The sequence below is a fragment of the Nothobranchius furzeri genome, chromosome 14, assembly GCF_043380555.1.
Source record: "Nothobranchius furzeri strain GRZ-AD chromosome 14, NfurGRZ-RIMD1, whole genome shotgun sequence".
In the NCBI taxonomy this organism is placed as follows: Eukaryota; Metazoa; Chordata; class Actinopteri; order Cyprinodontiformes; family Nothobranchiidae; genus Nothobranchius; species Nothobranchius furzeri.
The window spans coordinates 45875262-45893123 of record NC_091754.1 but is presented as its reverse complement, the minus strand read 5'-3'; the positions used below and the strand labels follow the sequence as shown (position 1 = coordinate 45893123).

Below are 17862 nucleotides of genomic sequence, written 5' to 3'. Positions count from 1 at the left end.
AACCCCTTAAAGCTGAGTATCAGGCAGGGAGGCGTTGGGTCCCATTGTTCAGGTCTTTGGTATGACCCGACTGCGATTTCAACTCCTGATCTCCCAGTTCCAGGGTGGACATTACCACTAGGCCATTGAGAAGGTGTAATGAGTGAATTTCACCAGTTCAGATTCATAAAGTAAGTTCTATTCTATTCTATTCTATTCTATTCTATTCTATTCTATTCTATTACATTACATTACATTACATTACATTGCATTCTATTCTACTCTGTTTTACTCTATTCTACTTTACTCTATGAACTATTTAGTGGTCTATTCTACTCTGTTATATTCTACTCTACTCTACTTTACTCGATTATATTCTGCTCTATTTAACTCTACTTTACTTTATTCTATTCTCGTCTGTTCTATTCTACTCTGCTCTATTCTGATATACTCTCTTCTACTCTATTCAATTCTACTCTGATCTACTCTGATCTCTTCTACCCTAACATACTCCACTCCACTCTACTCTATTCTACTCTACTTTATTCTACACTATTCTACGCTGCTCTACCCTGCTCTGCTCTACTCTACTCTACTTTACTCTACTCTACTCTACTCTACTCTACTCTACCCTACCCTGATCTGCTCTACTCTACCCTGCTCTGCTCTACTCTACTCTACTCTACTCTACTCTACTCTACTATTCTATTCTTCCAACATGATTGAGACATTAGACTGTTTTGGGATTATTTGACTGTATAATCCATAATGATGCTTCTGTAATCTGAGTAGATAAAACTGCCTCCCTACACTGAATTGTCTTTTATTGTGTTTATGGGATGTTGTCCGACAGTCAGAATGAAAAATGGGGCAGAATAACAGGGATTGGTTGAAAAATCTTCGACATCTGGGATTATAACAACCCGTGGCTTTGAGGTTACAGATGTATTTGCACATCTCAGCTACTCCTCAAATTTCTTAAATGAAAATGAATCCAGCAGCAAACGTCAACAAGAGAACCATGTGTTCCTTCATTCTTTGGTATATTAAATTATTGGTAATGAGCATCGGTCCATCCTGAGAGATAAGTGACAACCCTCCTGACCACAGTGGGACTGTTGATGTAGAGGAAATTAACCTCTGAGACATCAGGCCATAAGTAGCACACACACACACACACGCACGCACGCACACACACACCACACACACACACACTTTAGTCAGATGAAAACAAAATCCATCAAAGTGCTGTCGCTCGCCCTGTCTGTCCCTCCCTCCCTCTCTCTGTTTTAATTACTTGTCCGTTAGAATCAGGTGGGTAATTAGCGTATTGACCTCTCCAGGTGGACACCTAGCTGTGAACACCCAGGTTTCCATGGCAACAGGAATCAGATGGTGGTTGAATCTGGGCTCGTTAGGCTCTTCCTCTCTGAGATAAACACTAGAAAACAGAAACTCGACTGAAGATGAATCTCTTCATCTCAGTTAATGTTTATCTGGACAATTGATTGTTGTTTTTATCCATTTTCAGCTTTCATCAGCTGTCAGCGCGACTAAGCAGCCCGAGTTTACCCAGTCTGTCACAACGACCACTACCAAGGTGACGAGGGAGAAGGTGTCAGCGTTACGGCAGGCACGGGAGTCCCCACCACCACAGAAGAAGAGACAGGTGGTGGTGGATTCTGAGCTCAGGAAAAGGTGAGCATGTGGCAGCACCAGCAGCGTTTAGCAGACGTGAAGTACTTCTCTAACTTGTGTCAACTGTTCAGATTCATGCACCCCTTCCTGCTGTCCTACGTCAGCAGGTAGGTGATGAAAGCCTGCGGGCGCAGGTCATAGTCGAGCCGGCTGTAGGCTGAACACCAGCGAGTAGAGAGGACTCAGGTGTGCTTCGTAGTGACAGGAGATGTTTTACAGGTTCATGCTGGTGTATTCAGGGGTCCTTTGGTGGGTGGGGGTACCTTCATAGTTTTGTTATGATGTTCAAAGTTTTACAATAAGAATAAGCTTTGTCCAAGTTCTGCTTTTAATATTAAAATGTAAAATGAACAGAAACAAAATGTTAAACACAAGGCTTTCAGAGTCGTTTGTTTGACTTCCTGTCGTAGCGGCAAGTAGCTGAAAACACGGAAAAGGACGAAACAAGGTCCAGTCTGATAGCAGGTGAATGAGGGAGAAGTAACACGTGGTGCGTTCACATCCGGGTCGGCACGGCGACGCTCTGGTAGAGACTATTGTGTTCACATTGGGCTAGTCGGTGTGTTTACTGAACTCAACAGACCCTTTCTTCAGACCTGCTCTCTCGGTGATCCGCTACAGGCTAAACTGACCAACACACCCGCTGTCGACTGATTAGCCAGCTGAAATTCACGCCTACCTTCATGAGGAGTCTCCAAAAGGCAGGTAGAATCAGCCAGTGGGGGCGTCTCACATGTGTGGTTTATCATTCTGGATGCTGAGGAGTAAACATCTCCTCTGCTGCAGTAGTGCCAGGACAGGCTGCTGTGAGGACTTCTCTGCTCATCTTTTACCCCGCCTACAGGCTCATAGATTTCCGCATTCTCGAGAAAATCGTGTGAACAAAACCTGGCCGTGCGCGACCAGGCGAACGCTAGCAAGACCGGGCTGGACCGGGTTAGCGTTGTGGACGGATGTGTCTGATTGTCTGAGATACTGTACAAAGACAGTCTGTGTGTGTGTGTGTGTGTGTGTGTGTTGCCAGGTTTGACGTGGACTTCACAGAGGTCCACAGCTACATGACCCGTGCGGAGGCCATCCTACAGAGTCCGGAGTTCTCCGTGTCACGGAAGGACGGCAGCATTCAGGAACTGCATGACAAAGTTCAGGTAAATCTGATGAACTCTATTGGCTGGAACCCATCCAACTTTTCTACCTGATCTGATCTAAACATAATCAGGGACGAAGCTTCACTGTGTTTATAAGACGTGGTTGAAAAACCTACTGACCATATTTATCTACAGGTGAAACTGGGACAATTTTAACATGGTACTAAAGCAACAAGGTCCGGACCAAGTACTGAATACATATATAATAATGCTTTTTCAGAAGTCTGATTAATCTCTATTTAAAATCCTTGTTTAACTGATATACATCGTTACATGCAGCGAATGCGGGAAGAATGGTCACTTCTTCGACACTAACAGCATAAAACTGGTATCTCAGCGTTCCAACATCCACAAACAGCAGCTGCTGTCGCAACTTGAGATTGATGACATAAAACACAAATGCTACGGCAACGGGGAGCCCGGACACAAGGTCAGAGGGGAGTTAACATCAGCTAACCCTAACCATCAAATAAACCAGCTGCTAATGAATGGGACTCACCCTGAAGAGCTAACTGAAGGGCCCACAGCTCACTCCTAGTCGAGTCTCCTGCTTGCCCGTGGACCGGTTACAGACTCTGCAGAACGCAGCTGCAAGGTTCTTAACAAACACAAACCGATGTAGTCTTGTGACCCAGTTTTGGCGGTTCTGGCTACCTGTGGCTTTTAGAATACAATGTAGAGTCCTGCTTTTTGTATTTGAAGCGTTGAACTGTCTAGACCTTCATATTTGTTGGACCTTCTCATGCCCTACGTGCCTGTGCTCTCGCTACGATCAGCTGAAAGCCTGCTACTTTGCACCCCCACTATGAATTACGAGGCAAGGAGGGAGCGAGCCTTCCTGTATGTTGATCCCACTCTGGAAATCATTGCCAACCACTATTCCACGGCCATCATCCGTTGGAGCCTTCAAGTCACGGATGAAGACGCATTTCTACGATTTGGCTTTTAGACCGTCAGTTTTTGTTTTTATTTATTTTTATTCTGTATTTTGACTTTTTTCATCTGTTCTTATTGACAGTTTTATCTGTATTTTATGTTTTTATGCTGTTGTTTGGGAGGAACTTCGGTACGGTATTGGTATGGTATAGATACCGACTCAAGAATGGAACCTCAATCAGCCATCTCCTCTATATGGCAACAAGATCTGCATCATAACAGCTACGCCCAGCCAGTAGTCAGACATTCTGCAGTAATAATAAGCTGGCCAAAGGAAGAAATACAGACCAAAGATGGTAAGACACAGCAGCTCCTAAACAAGCATGGACGGTTCCGTCCCAAATCCAGCACCCTGAGACTGTACACTAGCCGTAAGGAAGGAGGCCGAGGTCTTGTGAGTGTGAGAGCCATTGTCCAGGATCAAACAGCCAAGATCCATAAGTACATCAAGGACAACCCCCAACAGATGTCATGCTCAGTGAATGTCTCAGACAATGGAGAACAGAGGATGGAGATACCATCATGGGAGGACACACCCCTACATGGGATGTACCATCCACAGATAACTGAAGTTACCGTTATCAAGAAATCCTACCAATGGCTAGAGAGAGCTGGTCTGAAGGAAAGCACAGAGGCTTGTCATGGCTGCACAGGAACAGGCCCTGAACACCAGAGCAACAGAGGCCAAGATCTACCACACCAGACAAGACCCAAGGTGTAGAACCCTGAGACTATCCACCACATAACTGCAAGGTGTAAGATGCTGGGGGAGGACCCAAGCCTGCAAGGATGAGACCACCCCCGGAGGTGATACACCACCAGAACAGCTTTATGGAGCTGGAGGTTTCTATCGGCTACATTCCTCAGTGAAGGAATGTTTCAGGAAACATGATCAGAATGTCGGTCATGATTCATTAATATTCAGACCTTAAAGGGACTTTACAGAGTTTTGAATTTTTATGCTCGCGATTGCCCCCTCAGGCCAAAAGTGTAACGGCAGCTTCAATAGTAGGCTCGTGCACGAGGCGCGCATGCTGTACGTGCACACTCCTTAACGAAAATAACAGCTGAGACAGTCAGCTCCGTGTGTGTGTGTGTGTGTGTGTGTGTGTGTGTGTGTGCGTGCGTGCGTGCGTGCGTGCGTGCGTGCGTGCGTGTGTGTGGCCCGGAGGACAGAGGACAGGAGAACGCGCAGCTAATTAATTAAATAACTTGGTTCTGTACGTTTCTCTTCAGCACAGCCGACAAAGGTTTAAGATGGGCCAGTCCTCCTGCACGCTCTTGAAAAATTGTTCCAAAATGAAAGTTGAACCCACATCTTTTTTATCTGTCAATTCAATGCCGTTCTGCGAGTCTCAAATAAAAATGTGGGCATCTTACTGTAAAAAAAATATACCATTAATGTAAAAAAGAAACTAAATAAATTATGTTCACATCCAGAATCGAACCCAGGTCTTCTGCACAAGAGTCCAACAACTAACTAGGCGAGCTACTGCCTCAATGATGTCACTTGTATCTGTAGCATTTATATCCTTGATGACAGCTGAAACAACGTTCAAAGAACGGCTCTGAGGGCGATGCCTGAGCGTGAACGCGCATGAAGCAGCCTGCTCGACCCGAGCAGCTCTCTCTTTCTGTGATTTTACAGAAAAACAGGCAATCACAGTAAAAATGCCAGGGCTCATTCTACAGGACCAGGGCATTGCTGGATAATGTGTGAAGAAGAAATGTATTATTTCTATACATGTTTTGGCTGTCAAACTTCCATAATGCCCCTTTAAAGTGTTGTCATGCATGTGCATCTAAAGCATTATCTACATCTCAGTCTGACTACATTATACATTCATATTTCTTTGTTGTAGAAAGTTTTAACTCTTGATGAAAATATTTCAAAATAAGTCCTGAAGTAGAAAAATCTAAAGATTTAGAATAAAATACATTGTTTAGATTATTTGGAATATTAATTTTGTAGAATAATTGATCAACTGATAAATGAGTGTGTGTAGTTGAGTATAAAGCTCTTCCTGGTGGGGAGATTCTGGGACTTTCAGGAACACTTCTGATAGGATGAAGATCCCAAACCAACGCCCATCCATACGAAGAACTGGAGAAGGATCATTCATCTTCCCTCTGTTGGTCTAATGGGGCCATGAGGTCAGACTGGAGCAGAAACCGAGTCAGAACCAAAAGTGTGAATCTGAAGCATCTGATGTGAACAAAGAAACACTGCTAGTTAGCAGGTGTGGAGCAGTGCGGAGGTCCAGACTCCTGCTGCTAGATGATCTGAGGACCAGATTTCTTGTGTTTGATTTGATGTAAAAGTTCTGAAGGAGATCTGTTTTGGGTCCTGGCCAATCCTTCATCCTCCCTGGTCAGAGTAGGTTTCAGCTAACAGGTAACTCCGCCCCTGCTGTTGTATCCCCGTCCAATCGAACCCACCCAGGTGTGAAAGCACCCCTCAGTACCAGGGTCACTGCTTCTGGCTCTCTACAGCTGATGAGTCCAGATGTTTGCTGCTGGACTGATTAAATCTGCAATAACCACTGATTAGAGTTGAAATGCTTATCTTATAGTGTCACTAATAAGTCCTCTGCTGGCAGCCTGCCCACCTGTAATGTCTTCCTCATGTGCCCCCCCTCCCCCAGGCCATAGAGAGAGAGCGGCCAGAGAAGTACAGGAAGCTTCAGGAGGCGACGCGCACGGCTCAGACCCTCGCCGAGCAAGGTACACTCACACTCTCACAGGCATGCACAACCCGTCTGTCCCCATGGCAACGCCTCCACCTGTCCCACCCTCTCTCCCCGTCTCCATAGAAACTGCGACAGAGAGGAAAAAGGACAGGGATGTATCTTTGTGTGTGTCTGTGCAATTGTTGCCTTTCCTGAAAGCAACAGAAGAACCAGAGTCTTACTTTTGTTTCAGTAACCTTTAGCCAAAGCACGGAGCCACGGCAGGACTACGTCCTCCTACCAGTACACCACACACACCAGCCTGTCCGTGTATCACTGCCAGGAATGTAAATGAATTATAAATGGCCAGCATTTGATGAAGCACCTTTTGGAGTCCTGGAACCCCCAAGGTGCTTTACAACACAGTCAGTCATTCACCAATGCACACTCTGGTGATGATGAGCTACGATGTAGCCACAGCTGCCCTGGGGCACGCTGACAGAGGAGAGTCTGCCGTACACAGGTACCAGCGGTCCCTCTGACCACCAGCAGTAAGCGAGGTGGGTTAAGTGTCTTGCCCAAGGACACAACAGCAGCAACAGACTGAATGGGGCTCGAACCTGCAACCTTCTGGTTACGGACCACTTAACTCGTGTGCCACCGTCGCCCACAGAAATGATATTTTATGTTTTTACCGGCACAGAGAAGACAAGTTCTCCATGTTCAGGGACAAGGTTTCAGCTCAGAACAGATCTCTGGAGTAGCACAGTAGCTTCCATCTTCATGTCTGTCACCGTGTGTGTGTGTGTGTGTGTGTGCGCGTGTGCGTGTGTGTGTGTGCGTGTGCATGTGTGTGTGTGTTGTTTATCTGATTTTCTTCAGTGAGACCACAATGTCCTTAACAAGGGATATTTTCATTCTATTCTATTCTATTATCTGATTAATTCGGTTCTATTCTATTCTGGCTTACTTGGGGGAAACACAATGTTAACATTTTATTTCCTCTAATAAAAAAGCCTAAACCTGTTCTGCCATATTGTGGAGTTGCTAATGCTAACAGTTAGCTTCTACTAGCAGAGACGTGCTTTGCTTTCACCTCCCCATGGGCGGTCCCAAGCCAAGGTGGGTGGGGCCATGAACAGTAATTTTCCCTGCGACGGAGAGGAGCCTGTTTCTGACCCAATCGCTTTCCCGTCTGTTTCCTTTCTGCCGCTGATTCAGGAGATGGGATGGAGAACGTTCCATGTCCAGCATGTATGTCAAACTCAGAGTGACCAATCATATTCCAGAAAAATTAATGATATAGTTTCTATGGAAACCAGAGCCTTAATTTCTTGGAACTCTTCACTTTTCAGATTGAAGTGATGAGGCTCCCTAGTGAGAAACATGTTTTGGACCTGGCAGAGTGAAACCAGAACAGCACAGAGACCAGCAGCATTTCTCGGGTTCTGTTAGGGTTCTACTTTAGATGGTTATCATCTCATGATTCCCCTGAAAACATAGTTTGTTTAGGGTCAGAGCGTTTACATGCACATCAGAAAACCGAACTATTACCCAGAACAGACTTTTTTTTAAATGCACGTAAACGCGTTAGTCTGGCTGAAGACGAGCTGGTTCTAACCTTGCTGAAGCACCCAGATGATGCAGTGGGACAACGATTCCATCTGGTGACTGTCAGAAGTGATGAGGTCGTGGATGGGGTTTTTTGGTAGTATCATCACCACAAAGTAACATGTGCAACACCATCAAACAATCTAGAACGTACAAAATAAGCTGTGCTGCAGGGTTTTTGTTGTCCAATCCTTCAGCCTTTCTGCCTCCACCTGCTTCACCTCCACCAGCGTGTTTTAGAAGCTAACCGGAAGTATGCCGGCACAAAAGGCTGCATGCCACCACCTACTGTACTGGGTGGAACGAAATTCATTTCAGAGTTTGGTTTGTGAATGTACATGTAAACTAGAATAAAGGCTCCCTGTTTAGTACTTAGATGGACTTAGATGAGCGTGTAAACGCAGTGTCAGAGGATCCAGCTTCGTATGGCTGTCCTGTGTTGATCCAACTCTTGTCCCTCCACCTCTGTTTCTCCTCCACTCCAGAGGGAAGTCGGGCTGATGACATTGCTCAGGCAGCAGACCAGCTAAATCAGCGCTGGGTGGGTTTCTGCACCCTGCTGGCCGACAGACTGGCATGGCTGGCCTACCAGACCAAGGTATGTATGTTGGATTCATCACACTAGACCCAAGATCATGTCCTTTATGACTTAACTTACCAAGTGGATTGCTTACCAACTTAAAGTGTTGACTGGACCAAAACTATACCACAGATCATCAGATCACCCAGTAAACTGAGAAGTTTGCTTTCTGGCGGAATCAAAAAAGTTTAGAAAGCCTTCTCCAGGTCAGGGACGAGGTCCTGCCTCAAGTGGAGGAGTTTGAGTTCTTATTCACAAGTGAGGTAAAGAAGCATTTGGAGGTACTCAAGTATGTTGGTGCTGCATCTGCAGAGATGCAGGCGGTGTACGGGTCTGTCATGGTGAAGGGAGAGCTGAGCTGAACCCTCAGCTATGGTCATGAGCTTTGGGCAGTGACCAAAAGAACGAGATCACAGATACAAGCGGCCAAAATGAGTTTTCTCCACAGAGTGGCTGGGCTCTCCCTTAGAGATAGGGTGAGAAGCTCGGTCATCCGGGAGGGACTCAGAGTAGACCCGCTGCTTCTCTACATCGAGAGGAGCCAGTTGAGGTGGCTCGGGCATCTAGTTGGGATGCCTCCTGCACGCCTCCCTGGTGAAGTTTTCCGGGCACGTCCAACTGGAAGGAGACATGCTGGAGGGACAACGTCTCTCACCTGGCCAGGGAACGCCTTGGGATTACCTCGGAGGAGCTGGCCTAAGTAGCTGTGGAGCGGGAAGTCTGGGCCTCTCGACTAAGGCTGCTGCCCCCGCAACCCGACCCCGGAGAAGTGAAGTGGATGGATGGATGGATGGATGGATGGATGGATGGATGGGTGGGTGGGCTTTCCAGCTGAGCTCCTCTCCCATCACTGCAGATGCTCCTCCATTCCATCAGTCGACCTCCTGCTCCCCCCTCCTTCCTTTGCTCATTAGCAAAACCCAGAGATCATTAAACTCCTTCTTGAACCGCCACCTTACCATAGTGGTAGAGTTTGTGTGCCCCAGTGGTAGCTATGTTGACCAGGGGCATTTAGCCCCCTGGCAGGGTCTCCCAGAGGTGAAAAATGAGAAAATGCACGGTTCAACATCCTTACTGATCTTAAAACAGAGGGGTCACCCTGCAGCCAGACCTGGGGTTGGAGCCAGTGTGCTGGTTACTGGTGGCCGGGCTCAGACCAAACCGTGGGCTCATCCACCTGTGGACCCACCTTTATGAGGAACATGGAGGGTCAGGTACAATGTGGATGGTGTGACAGACCAAGGCCGAGATCTACACATTACACTCAGAAACCTTGAATATTTATTTCATAAGACTAGAAGCCAACCCCAAAACAGAGTCCAGAGGGCCGCCACAGTCCAGGACACTGGAACAGGAACACCAGTCTAATCAATAAAAGCTAGGGTAAAGGTCTACCTAGCATTTCATATGCTTGCTTTGTCACTTAGCAGTGGCAGCCATCTTGGATCAGGTTGACTTCAGGGTTAATTATTTTTAGATGATTATCCAGTAATTTCCTCTCATTTATTGACTTTTAGTTTCAGGCCTTTTGACATAGCAAGAAACTTACAGCAAACACATAATCTCTGAATGAAGAAATATACACCCCTAACCCTTTAAGTACACAGCATAGCATCTAACTCTCCCAGGCTCTAAATCATGTCTCCTCTCAGAGGCGGTTTTACCATTAGGCATAGGTAGGCGGCCGCCTGGGGCCCCCTAGTGGTGGGGGGCCTCCTAGCCCTGACCGTCGGCACCCCTCTGTTAATGCCACAATATTCTTATTACCAACCTGTGGCCGCAGACGGGATTGGACATGCGCACTTCTCATTAACATAATTCCTGAACCATTCAAGATATCATTAAAATTCCAAAAGTGCTGAAAAGATTAAAAATGGGGCTTTTCGTGCATATACAAACATTACGGTAGCCACCGGGATTCCCTGTCTTGAGTGCACCGAATCACAACACAGATTCAGAGACGTGCTGAGTTTGTCATCCAAAATGCTCCGTTTTATAACTTCTGAACGGCTGATCAGATTCAAATAATTCCAACGGTTCCTAAAAGTACATAAAAGCAGCTTTCCAACGATCTATAGCATGAAGCAATCAGAGTTATGCAAAATATCGCTACGAGGGGAAATCCTGCTGTACAGCCTGATTGAAACGGAGCACAGCGCGGTGGAAGCGGATATCGGAACGGGGAAGCTAATCAGCATAAAAACCAGCATGAAATTATGGAAATGCCTCAAAGAAAATCAACACGATCTATTAGGTGTCCCAGAAGGCTTATATCTGAAGTCAGTGACCACGAAGAAGGACAGATCTCCAGTGAACCAGGATATGAATGTTTGTTCAGTCTTTATTTTTTATTTTAACAACCCTCAACTATTTGCTAATTGTAAGATTCAGCTTCATTCCAGCATTATTTATCTTTTTACAATAAATAATTATTTTTGCTAAAACAAAAGTTTCTGGTATAGCAGTGCATGGTGTGCCAGAGAAGCACCCCATGGCAGTGTGAGGTGTGACTCTGCCTGCAGCTGGAGAGAAACTGCTTCAAGGCCTACCACATCAAATAAAAACATCTGAAAGTTAACAATACTAAATGGTCTTAAAAACAGCTAAAAAAAGATACCAAGGTTCAAACTTTTTAAAGAATAGATGCATTTCAGTTCAAAGTTTAAATTGTTTGCCCAGTAATTTTGAAGTTCCTGTTCAGTAAGAAATGTAAAAAATTCAAATCCGTTTTTTGCTTTTTTTCACTTTGAAGCTGATTTTTTAAAGGCTTTAATAGAAATAAATTCTAAATACAAACCATACACTAAAAGCTGAGGTTGTTCTCAAAAAGGAGAGAGTTACACACACTTTGTACTTTTTATTATAATTTTACAGCCATAAGATTAAAAACATACCAGGCGGCCCTGTTATAATTATGGTCATAAGAGGGTTATTAAGACAGCGATGCACAAACAGGAAGTGATTGGTAGTCATTCCACTCCAATCCAGTTGGTGGCGGTAATGCACCAAATTGTTGTTTGCCAAGTGCCATGAGACCACAAATAAGAAGAATAAGAGAGGTGGGAGCATTCGTAACTAACTCAAAGCAATAGTAAAACATGAAACATGAAATGGAGTTATCCTAGTGGCTCCAATAAGAGAAAGAAGCAGCTTGCTTCATAAAAGCTTTTATTTTCACTTCTGAAAGTGACGTCGTTTCTCGATGTAAACATCAAAAGGAGGCAGAAAGGAAAGACAATGGAAAATGTTGAAAGGGAGGAAAACATAGACCAAAATGGAAAATAGAAATAAAATAACAAAGGCAAAAGCACAGGAGCACTGACAGGAAGAAGAAAGCACTCAAAGGGAGAGAAAAACAGGAAAAAAGAGGAGGACTAATAAAAAGTGAAAATAAATCGTGTCAGAAGAGGGTAGATTTTCGCAAATCCAGTTAAAGGTAAGATTGTCGAAAATTTTGTGTAAGGGGCCCCATGTCTGTGTTCGCCTTGGGCCCCCAAATTGCTAAATCCGCCTCTGTCTTCTCTGCAGGTGCTGGCCTTCTACAGCTTGTTTGAGCAGTGTGAACAGGCTGTGGAAAGCAGCGAGAACTGGCTGAAAGTCCAGGCACCTCCCGCGTCTGAGTCAGAACCACTCAAAGTGCAACTGGACCGATGTCGGGTGAGTGGAGCAACATGAGTCAGAACTTCATGATCCAGTGTGGTCCTGCTGGAGCCTTAGACACTACTGTTTGCTGCGTGTGAAGCCACTTGTGTCCATTCTACTTTTGTTGCTGCTTGTTTGAAGTATTTAGTCCTTTAAATGTTTGAATATTTCTGTTATTCTGTTTTTCATGCAACTTTTTACAGCTTTACGCAGTGAGTACTTTTTGCTACTCCATCTTTCGCTCTAGCATCTACACAACGAGCCTGGTTCTGTTCTGTTTAGGAACTTCAAGCACATCTCGAAGTCAATGCTTGTAGACTGAAGACCTGACTATGATGGGATCTTAGCTTGGTCTTCTTCTACCACAACCACAGAGGCATGCATGCAAAATGGCTTAGGGCATACTCAAACTGTAGGAAGGTGGCGCCCCGGCCAGAGCGAGGGGGAATCTGGTGTAGTTTAAGTGAGGTTGGCTTTGGTTGTCAAGAATGTGAAGCAGGACTGGTCTCACGGGTTTCCTGCCTGTGCTAGCATGATAAGGGTTTCCTGACCTGAATACTTTTGTTGCTATGGTAGCTCTGGGATGAATGGTCTCGGCTGGGTCTAGGTGTTTTCAGGAGCAGATTCAGACCACAGTGGCCTTGCATCTAGACTATGGCACCATCATACCGAGTCATGATGGAAAAGGGGTTAGGGACATATTTTCAGATTATCTGTGTGAGTTTGTTCAGATCCAAGTTCTAGATGAACTTCTATTTGATAGTATTCCACTTCTGACAAAAGTTCATAGTTCCTTGTCTTCTAATGAATTCAGACTAGTACAAAAATACTCTCTCTCCCACATATTTCTGTCCCACTGAGAGAGCTACACCCGCACAGCAGTACATTAGGATTGTGCAGACTGGTTGCTTTTTGTTGTAGAAAACTGGGAGAAGAAGAATCCTCAATATCGAGTGTGTCTTTCTGTAATTCCAGTCTGTAATTTTCAGAAAATTGGAACTTTTTAAAATAGAACACCTAAACATGATCACAGTATGCCTGAGCACATGTTCACATTGAGGTAATATTTCAATTCAATTCAGTTTATTTCTAAAGCACCAAATAAGGACCAGAGTCGTCTCAAGGACCTTCACACAGTAAACAATACAAGTCAGGTCATTAAGCCAATCAGTAAAAGGTTTCCTATATAAGGAATCCAGCAGGTTACATCAAGTCACTGACTAGTGTCAGAGTCTTTACAGCAACCCTCATACTAAGCAAGCATGCAGTGACAGTGGAGAGGAAAACTCCCTTTTAACAGGAAGAAACCTCCAGAGGATCCTGGCTCAGTATACACACACACACACACACACACACACACACACACACACACACACACACACACACACACACACACACACACACACACACACTTTGGCATAAAGTTTAGACATATAGTTATACACCTACAGTATATATACCCATGTATAGAGCTCCGGGAGTTGATGTCACTTCTCCCGGCATGCAACAGTTCAAATCGAAACGGCGCCATATTGGCATGCAGAAGCCGGCAGCTGGACTATTTGTTATTGTCAGAAAACTCAATCAAACGGGAAATATGGTAGATTCCTGTTGTGCCCCAGGATGCAGAACAGACACGGACGACATAAGGAATGAGCCTTCTACAGGATTCCCCAAGATCCGGAGCGCCGCAAACGTTGGATCATTGTAATAAAACGCGCTAGTGACCGGGCGAAAATGAAGCTGTGGGATCCCGAGAGTAAAGGTTTTCGCTTATGCAGCGACCGCTTCATATCAGGTACTTAAACCAACGTTTCCTCAACTGTGTATGGTATTTATTTTAAATGCTTTTATTATGATTCTTAGTGGGCTTCCTAAACTTATTTTGGCGTGGCTTTTTCTGTCTTATTACTCATAGCAGCAAGTAAACATCACGTAAAACGTTGCCTCGTGAGTTCTGCGTGCTGCCGTTTCTGTGTTTTATGATCACAGCAATTAACCGGCTAACTGTATTTAATTTTTAAGCAATGGTTGATCAATTGTCAGATCACACATAAAAAGCACTTTGGATTGCTATTATCTGTGTCACCGAGACTACTCACGTGTAAATCTGTTATTTGTCCGTCCATCCATCCATTTTCATCTGCGTATCCGGAGTCGGGTTGCGGGGGCAGTAGCGTGACTTCCCTGTCCCCAGCCGCCGGAGCCAGCTCCTCCGGGTAAATCCCAAGGGGTTCCCCGGTCAGGTCCGGTGTTGTGCCGGTAAGAAGCCCGCTCTGACAGCTTCTGGCGTCGGAGCGGGCAGTAGAGTCAAGAGTCCCAGACCTTCTCCCCAGCTCCTCCGGCCGGGGGAATCCCAAGGGGTTCCCCCGGCCAGGTCCGGTGTTGTGCCGGTAAGAAGTCTGCTCCGACAGCTTCTGGCGTTTTTAAAAAGTATCCCAGGGGCACGGTAAGGGTCGGAGATGTTCAGTCTATTTGATTTCTGACTATATAAAACGATTTCTTCTGTTTTAAAGCGTGAAGTAAACTCCGACGAAGTAAAATCCAAGCGGATCCCATTCATGTTCATGGTTACATCCGTGTTTGTTTACCTTTTTTGCATGCCAAAATGGCGTCCACTAACTGAGAGTCACGTGGGGTCCGGAGCTCTATACTTATACACCTACAGTATATATACCCATGTATACTTATACCCCAACAGTATATATACCCATGTATACTTACACACCTACAGTATATATACCCATGTATACTTATACACCTACAGTATACAGTATATACGTATATATCCTGCTTCCCATAGATCCATTTTGTTCTGGCAGAGTGAAGTTTGAGTCATGAGCACTTCATGAAGCTTTTCCTTGGATATTCATCCATAGAACCACAGACGGTGTGAAGGGTGACCAGTAGAGCTGATTTATGTAAAACATTATGAAAAATGGAGACTCAAAGATTTTTCCTGATAGTAACGATGCAGCCTTCATTTGAATCCTAGTCAGCCATGCCTCTGCTCACAGCCTCGCCTCATTCTATCACGGATCGTAGCTTTCCCTGATAAAAGTCTGGAGGGGTTTTCTTTGGCTTGTGGAACTTGTTTTTCCTTAAAGCTACTGAGGTCCTTTCAACCATGGAGCATACATCTTCTTTCTTTTAGAAATTAGTCAGACTTGAGCACAGATTAGAAAAGACTTCCTCCATCTGTAATACAGATGAAACATTTCTGGCTGTACGGGTAGAACTCTTATGTCAGGAACACTTCGGTACTGACGCCTCACACTCCGCCATCCTTCACGTTCAGCCCCCAGACTCGCTGAACCTTTTCACAGCATGGTCCTTTCTAGATCCAGAGTTTTAAGAGCCCACTCTGTAAATAAATTATTAGGTTTATGGTTTTGCATGCCATGTTTTAGACTAACTAATACTGAAGGACAGGGGTCTTTGTGACTTTCATGTAGTGGTCCAGAAGCTGAACCAGCGGATTCACCAGCATCCACTTTTATTAAATCTAGTATGATGTTGTCATTATGCAGCTGTAACTCTCCCTGCGTGGTTCACCCAAGTTCATCTCACTGTCCTAGCTTCATAGTGCTGTCCTGTCCTTAGATGTATGGTTGATGTCTCACCTGTTGTAGAAACAGTTCAGGGCCAGACCAGTACGGCGTTGGCATGGTAGCAGTAGTCCATGTCGTGGCAGGACTAATCTCTGTTTTACCAAACTGAGGCCATTAAAAGAGCCATCAAGCCCAGTGGAGTCATTAGTGCTTCAGAAACCTGCTAAAGACCAGGGGTCTCATTTATCAAACATTGCGTGGAATCCTTACTAAAACCGTACTTAAGCTCAGTAAAAAAAAAGTACTTAGCCAAGTAGGTTTGTGATCTATCAAACATGGAGTACGCACAGCTGCACGCAATCTCCGCTTCATAAATCAGAAACTATCTAGAATGTTTCTCAGCTGCATTTTAGTCACATCCCGCCCTCACCACGCCCACTTACTGCCATAAATAGTCAATGCAAAGTGCCTTGTGGATCTCATGCATATACATAAGCCGGCTGTTGCGGCGCTCTGCCAATGACATGGCGACCGTAGGTCAAGGCAAATCAAGGAAGCGCAATTTTACAGCAGAAATTGAGGTACTTGTGGGTGAGGTGGAGAAATGAAAGGAAGTGCTTTTGCAACACAGAGAAAATCCACGGAGTGGCACAGCGTCTGAAGCCGTTAATGCTGTGAGTTCTTCAGAGAGATCTGTGGCGGATATAAAAAAAATGGTTCAATTGGGATTCGATCCCCAGACTCCTGGGTGAAAATCACGCGTGCTAACCAGTCACCCAAACAGAGATCTCCCTTGTCCAAGTAGCCAGGGAGCATGATCAATTGGGTCACAGTGACAGGACACACACACTGTCACAGACACATGACATTCTGTCTCCATCTGTCCCCCTGCTGATATTCTGCATTCCGTATTCAGGCTGTGTGTGTATGTGCGCACATGTGTGTGTACGCGCACGTGTGTGTGGAGGTCTTGTTCTGTGTGAAAACGAAGCAGTACAAGTGATAATGCTGCAGGATTTCATAATTGTATCCTTCTCAGCAGCAGCACTGCAGTTGCTCTCCATGTCCAAAATAAACCAGGTCCTTAGGCAACTTAAAGTTGCACACATTTTTTCGCTAAGTTTTCTTTCATAAATCCCAAAGTTTGCGTGGAAAGTTGCTTACGCAGTTTTCAGACCCCGTTTTGTGCGTAAGCAAGCTTGATAAATGAGGCCCAGATGTATAACTGTAGGTTGTCCACATGTGGTCACAGCTTTGAGTTGAGAAGAAGGAGGACTTCTGTCCCTACAGGATGGACGTCCAACTCCACTAATGAAGCTGACCATGGTGTTTCTTTACCCCAACAGGAGGAGGTGGCGCACCTGTCCGCCCTGCAGCCTCAGGTGGACCTCCTTGAGCAACGGCTGCAGGAGCTGAAGGAAGAGAAAGAAGGAGAGGAGGACCCTTCAGCCTTCCTCGATGCTGACGTCACAGCCTTGAAAGAACATTACAGCCGGGTCCTGGAGGACCTTCGAGCCCGAGAGAGGCAGCTCCAGCTGGGTGAGGAGGACCTTGAACATCCTTTAACCAGATACTGGAACTGGGGGGTGTTTGGGGTTTTTTCACATAATCTTTGAACTTTTTTGATATTTTTTAAAAGAAAATTTCTTGTTTTGGTTAAAAATTTGATACCTTCAAATTTTCTTAAACGCTTGAAACTTTTTACATTTCTTATGCTTTCCTCTTCATTTTTTCTTAATAGTTTCTCATTTCAGACGGTGGCGCAGGAGCTAAGCGCTCGCCCCTTAATCAGAAGGTTGCAGGTTCGAGCCCCACTCAGTCTGTCGCTGTCGTTGTGTCCTTGTGAACCCCCCACCCCCACCCACCCGCTGCTGGTGGTCAGAGGGACCGGTGGCACCTGTGCTCAGCAGCCTCGCTTCTGTCAGGGCGCCCCAGGGCAGCTGTGGCTACATTGTAGCTCATCCTCACCAGCTTGTGAATGTGTGAATGACTGATTGTGTTGTAAAGCACCTTGGGGGGTTCCAGGACTCTAGAAGGCGCTATATGAA

The 17862-nt window shown here is 45.4% G+C and overlaps 1 protein-coding gene across 9 annotated transcripts in view; it reads left to right on the top strand.

The window, feature by feature from the left end:
* The window catches only part of dmd (dystrophin), a 306195-nt gene that overhangs the window by 144280 nt on the left and 144053 nt on the right, over window positions 1–17862 (top strand). For all 9 annotated transcript variants that reach the window (XM_054743058.2, XM_054743055.2, XM_054743052.2 and 6 more), the window contains 6 exons: window positions 1511–1677; window positions 2702–2825; window positions 6407–6485; window positions 8527–8639; window positions 12150–12278; window positions 17161–17353. In XM_054743058.2, the coding sequence (XP_054599033.1) occupies window positions 1511–1677; window positions 2702–2825; window positions 6407–6485; window positions 8527–8639; window positions 12150–12278; window positions 17161–17353 (805 nt within the window). The remainder of the gene's footprint in view (window positions 1–1510; window positions 1678–2701; window positions 2826–6406; window positions 6486–8526; window positions 8640–12149; window positions 12279–17160; window positions 17354–17862) is intronic.